Here is a 6,269-nt window from a genome sequence, read left to right as displayed (position 1 = left end):
GTTAACAGGAACGGCTTTTACCCTTTAGTTGGCATAGCTTGTCATAATGTCAAATATAGAGAAATTGGTCGAGCACCATTGGCGCAATCCAACTTGATTGATGAGCAACTGCTGCACAGTCCATCTTTCACATATAGGTAATAACTTTTTGTATGGTAAAGATCACCCCGCCTCCTCCTGGGCAGGTTTCAACTCATACCATTGATTTGGTACTGAATCATGGGAATCAAGATTCTGCTATAGATGGCAAAATTCAGCTAGCCGCGACATTGATAATCCCCCCCCCCTTGAATCATGGAAATTATGAATGCGGATTAGAATATATTGTAATATGAAATGACTATCTGGTCCATTCTCTCCTTTTCTACTATTAACAAGGTCTTTGTTCCCTCAGCAGCACATAGCATGAGTATCATCTGAATATCTAACTGCCTAATATAAGTTAGAAAAGCACTCATTCCGTTTCTACTCTTTATTTATTTTATTGCATACATCTCCACTTAGTCGTGGCAAATCCCGACCCGCAACGCTTTTGATAATTGACAGCTATCTATCTTAGTCGTGACGCTTATTTTTGGGACGGAGGGAGTATATGGGCAAGGGTTCAAAAAATAGTGCATAAACATTTGTCTAAAACTTAGTAATCGCAACCAATAAATAAGAAATTAGCAATCACATTCCCTTTCTAAATCAAGCCCATTTGTGGGCCATCCAATTTCGTGGCTTAGTTTATGACCTCTCAAGTATATGAGAAAGAGTTCAAAAAATAGTGCATAAACATACATCTAAAACTTAGCAATCACATCCAATAAAAAACAAATTTCCTCGGAAATAAAATAAATAAGTAAAATATTTATAGGACAGAAGATTGCACAAACACAATATAATATCCCATGTTTCAAATGTAAAAGATAGATATGAGAAGACATACAACTTTCTCAAGTACCAGTAACACATAAAAAGGTTTTGGTGCTTAACTACAAGACACAATGGACTTGTAGTGTCACTTATTGTCATTGAAATGACCAACACACCGAGTCTCTGAAACTTTTATTCTGTATGTATATAGGTTTTTGTAACTACAGCAAATAATTTGCTGCCAGTTGATTACTCGCATGGTTCATCTTGGCTCCCAGCTGCACCCGACTGGAGTGGTCCAGTTGCGCTAGTATCCGCTGGAATCTGGGGTGCTGTAGAGGAAAACCCAACCTCCAATTCAGATTGTGCTTCAGCTTCTAGAATTGCAGCAGCATTACGAAACGAGTGTGCAAGCTGCAAAAAACAATACATGTAAGTCTGGTAGCTTGACCAAACATCTAGCAAGAATGATCAATACGGCATGAAGTAAAGCTTTGACGTTTGCAAAATTGTGGTGTGCAATGTGAAGAAATCGAGGCAAAAATAATTAACAAAGCAGGCCACATGCAACTATATATTGATTCTTGAAACATGAATCAGCTTTGGTGCATAGACCCCAATGAATTCTGTACAATCGTTTTTTCTATCTCAAATATTTTGGATTGTAAGAAATATGTATTTGCTATTTATGCTATGCACTTTATTAGGACCTGAATGTTTGAAGATGTGGCCAAGTTTTGTAGCCAATAGAACAAGCCATTAGATAGAGTGCATCTTAGCAGGAAATAAAGAACTGGATGTAGCTTGGACTTAATTTGAAGAAAACCATATTTAGCAGCATGTTGGCAAATGGAGATGTGTCTCGCGCTAGATACAAAGGAACTAGTTTGGGTAAAATTATCAAAACAAGCCAACATTGTAGTTCGGAGCACACACTAGTGGGCTTAAAAAGCCCACTTGGATACACAAGATGTTATCTCCAAAAAAAAGTCCGTTGATATCAAAATGTGACAGCCAATCCAATATGTTTCGGTAGCTAGATAAGCCAAACCAACACGTGCTACCAATGTGAGTGACTGAGTGCAGAGCTATGGCCATCCTAACATGCGCCCACACGCACCTACAACCGTTGAGTAGGCAATAGTAACACACAAATACAACATGCACACACATACACATGCACACCATCACCCACATCGTCACCACAAAGGGCCTACTGAATACCATAGTCAAAATTTTAAGATTGACGAAATTACCACAGATGCCTCATTATCTACGAGAACGTCGTCTCCCACCAAAAGAATATTCCCTCTTTAACGAGACACTGGACGTTAAACCTAGGGTTTAATCTCTGGTGAACCACGGGAACAACCACCCGCATTACCATTCAACCACATATTGATTCTCTAGTCTAGTGTTTTTATGGTACACCTACACCATTAGGTAGTTGCATCTTTGATTTGACTTGCCTGAAAAACTCCACAGGATAGGATAGTAAGAAGCTAGTTCTAGCGAAAGCTAGGATTTCACTTTTCCTATTGACACAATATAGATTACAATGACTGAATGGCATTAATAGACGATGAGAATTCATGGACGCGTATCCCTAACAGTGTGTCAAATTTATCCTGTCTACATTGTCATATTTATAAATGATGGTGATCCTAGCTTGTCGATGACTCAACATGTTCTATCTTTGGTTTCTACTCATTTTAAAAAATAGAATATGTTGTTCTCAATTGGTGAAACAAGACCAAGATTTCGCCTCCGGTTAAAAAAATACACATCCCTAACAAGGTATATCCAATTTCCCTCAATAATAAATATTTACCAAGGAAGTTACTTATGTTTTTTTTTGTGTGCTCAATTTATTGCCGGCGACTATTTCAAAAATAGTAAAGTTATGGATTTCAGTCGTAAGTAGTATACTAGAAACAAGAACACAACACTAACATACTAGAGCAAATATAAAGTGATGTATCTTTGTTTTGGACAATTGATAATTAATGCATAACTTCATTGCTTCAACGGAATAAAAGAGCATTTTATATGTAGTGCTCTTAATTTATGGGTATGGATATTTCTCAATATGTTTTCACCGTGTTTCAAATATAGTGAGTTAATTTATACCTATCTAATTGAATACTTACTTTCATAATCTATATCGGACAAGCATCTTCACTCCTTTGCTTGATTGGATTACATGTTTTCATATATCTCCTCTAAAAACATTTTACATTGAACTATATGTTTGTTGAGTTTTGAAGTAGAAAGTATATAATAATAAAAGTCTAAACTGGTATGATGGTTTTATCCTAAAAACATTGTGTTCTCAAGCTTCAGTTTCTCATTTTTCTTCATTTATGGATTACTTATGTGCTGAATTCTAAGTTTTTAAACATGTAAGTACGTAAATATTGTGTTAGTAATAATGAATATTCAAAATATTTTATGTTTATTGATTGGGCAGTTATTCAATCAGAGGTAACATCTAAGTATATCAAACTGCAATAATCAACCAAAATGAACCTCTCACAAAGTAAATGTGTTAAATTTTGTATAAACACTTGAACAATAGTCTCCACACACATAAGCAATTATTAATATCTCTAGAATCATATTTTCCATCTATGCTTGTGTACTTTTTAGATCCTATATTATCAAGATTCTGGTTAGTATTGCTTGCGGTTGGGCATATTTGGTGGAACTAAATATAAATTTCTTATTTATTCTGTGACCAATAGTCAGAAGTGGCATAGTCGCAAACTTGATTCATTCAAAAAACCAATTTCGAACATACTGTCCCCCCTGGCCACGCACGGGGAAAGCATTTATTGTATGATATATCTCAATATCTCATTGGGTGTTGAAATTCACTTTCCCATTTATACAGGGTGCTGCTTTTAGTAAGTCTTGACAATATTTTTTGCTATTTTTCGGAAATACTACTGATCCATGTGATGGTAGGAGGCTAATGCTTAATCCGGACCTTAAATTTTACTCCTAGCCAAGAAATGTCGAATGTGCTACATGGTCACGTTATTGGGTCAACTAGGAAGCAAAATAAATTTCCTTATTTAACCATTTTGTGGAATATAAATATTTCTTTAGATGCACATTAAAATGAGTGACACTACTTCATAAACCATCTACATGCTGACATGGGTGCAATTTGTTTGACTTGAACATGTAATAGCACACACTTTTGCATTATATTTCAAATTCCATATTTTCTTTCAACCATTTTTGTAATGTTTTCGTGTTATTGCAATGCAAGAATTTAGCCATTGGGTGTTTAACTATTCAATATGATAGAAATATATTATTCAGTTGTCAACATTCTATATCTAGTAATAATATTTTCTAGTCTTGATTTAGAAATAATGCACGATAGAAGTGTTATAGTATATCGTTGTATGTCTTGGATCTACTTTGGCAAACCTCAACTTTCAGGTAGGCATTTTCAATCTTCAAGCAAGCAACACATCGGTACGTCCTCAACTCCTCGCGTATTTTGTGGTTCTCAATCGCCAGTATTTTGTTCTCAATCTCCAGACGCTCATTCTGTTGCTTGATGGAGAGCTTCTGTGATGAATATCATTAACTAGTTTAGTATATTTGTAGTATTATATTTAACAAGACTACAAAACAACAATAACATTGTGGCATGTCTAAAAATATATTATACACTTGATAAGATCAAATAATTTTGCATGATAAAAAAAGCACATAAATGTTTGTTGGTGCCAAAAATATTAAGACACACACAAATAAATTTATATGGTTTTGTGTTGTGACTTTGCGACCTTAATCTGAGGACCCATCTTCATGACCAACAACTTCGCTCGTTTTGATGAAGCCGATGAAATGCTCTCCAATATGACTGTAGAAGAAATAGGTGTATGTATCAAAACAATTAAGGCCTCTGAGATAATATGATGTTTTATTATGTGAAAAGAAACAAATTGCCACCTATATAATAAATGTATACATGAATAACTATAAGTGTATACATGAATATTTTAAGCCTCGCATGACTATACATATATGCGGATACATAAGTCTATATGTGAACTTTGCACTTCCAATTACTACTACAAATTTATAGCATGAAAATAGAGGTTTCTTTTGTTTTCAGAGTGGTGTGAATATTATAACAAAAAATGAGTATTTATTTTGAACAAAATAATAATATATTGTCAACCATGACACAAATCATGGGAACAAATATGTTATATATTCCAAAAGTATTCCTAGTTTTCCAAAAGTGAAAACTAAACTAACTAGGAAAAATCAACGACAAGAAAGACAGTACGTTTCACGGAAATAACATGGATGGATTAGTTTATATGTAAAATACATAGTCGTACTTTAGTGTTTTGTTGTTCTGATCCTTTAGTGAACATGTGAGGATTTTCTCTATTGAACAAGAAAAGATCTTCTACTTTTAGTCAATCAAGTTAAAAAAGATCTTCCACTTTACAAGAGGGAAAGTTTTGATTAATTAGGCCATTATAGGATAATTTTTCTACAATCTAATAGAAAATTCTAAAACTTGTTCAAGTTCTTGTTCTGAACTTTCATGTGAAAAAAACTCCGACGACAAGGAAAGTGACATGTGTTTGAAATAAAAGATGAAATTTCAGCATCTTTTTTCTTCAGATCGACTATTTTACCATCAATATTCCAACATAATAAAACTCAACAAATATAACACAATTTATGCATTGATGTATATTTGAAAACATAAAAGTAATAACCTACTTTGAGTACTTGTCAAACATAATTGGTTATCTACCATCAAGGACCCTATGACGTGCAAGACTAGGAAAAAATGTTCAAACATATATAGTACGTAGGGAAAGAAAATAAGTTCGGGAACCTCGCCAACAAAGAAAAATGACAATCCTTTCTTTGGCGCGGGCATGTACCGAAAAAACAAGCTATGATTTTCAAATATACAAAATACAAGAACTCGTAATTTCAAGTTATGCATAGTATGCCTAGAAAATTTCAATGGGAGAATGCCCTTTATAACTATGAAAAGCATACCAGATAGCCTCCCTGCTCTATGAGTCCTCTTAGATCATAGGGGTCAATGCTTCTTTCTTTGTGTGGGCAACAGAGTGGTGCTTTTATAGGATGATCACACGGAGCAATGTCAATTTTCGGCCAGTACAACATCCATGCCTGACATTTAAGTAGGATTGGTGCCTAAAGATGTATGCCGCACTACGGATAGATATTTAGATAGATAGGGGCTGCGTTATTTGGAATAATAGGAGACTATGGGTCAAATCCTGTCGACTGCCTTTTCTGAATGATAAAAGATAGAGTTGAACATATGCATATCCTTATCCCGACACACTTTCGGTGCACAAGAGACGTAAGAGCCTAAGAAAGATATAGTT

General features: G+C 34.7%; 1 protein-coding gene across 1 annotated transcript; it reads right to left on the bottom strand.

The window, feature by feature from the left end:
- Positions 1 to 875: 875 nt before the first annotated feature.
- LOC119366761 lies at positions 876 to 6,042 on the bottom strand. Its single transcript, XM_037632487.1, has 4 exons — positions 5,911 to 6,042; positions 4,665 to 4,741; positions 4,300 to 4,443; positions 876 to 1,272 (listed from the first exon to the last, which is right to left on the bottom strand). The coding sequence occupies exons 2-4, from the start codon at positions 4,686 to 4,688 to the stop codon at positions 1,108 to 1,110; spliced, it is 333 nt and encodes a 110-aa protein (XP_037488384.1). The 5' UTR covers positions 4,689 to 4,741; positions 5,911 to 6,042; the 3' UTR covers positions 876 to 1,107.
- Between the last annotated feature and the right edge of the window lie 227 nt (positions 6,043 to 6,269).

Source organism: Triticum dicoccoides, chromosome 2B (assembly GCF_002162155.2).
Source record: "Triticum dicoccoides isolate Atlit2015 ecotype Zavitan chromosome 2B, WEW_v2.0, whole genome shotgun sequence".
Lineage (NCBI taxonomy): Eukaryota > Viridiplantae > Streptophyta > Magnoliopsida > Poales > Poaceae > Triticum > Triticum dicoccoides.
This window is presented reverse-complemented; position numbering and strand designations above follow the sequence as displayed.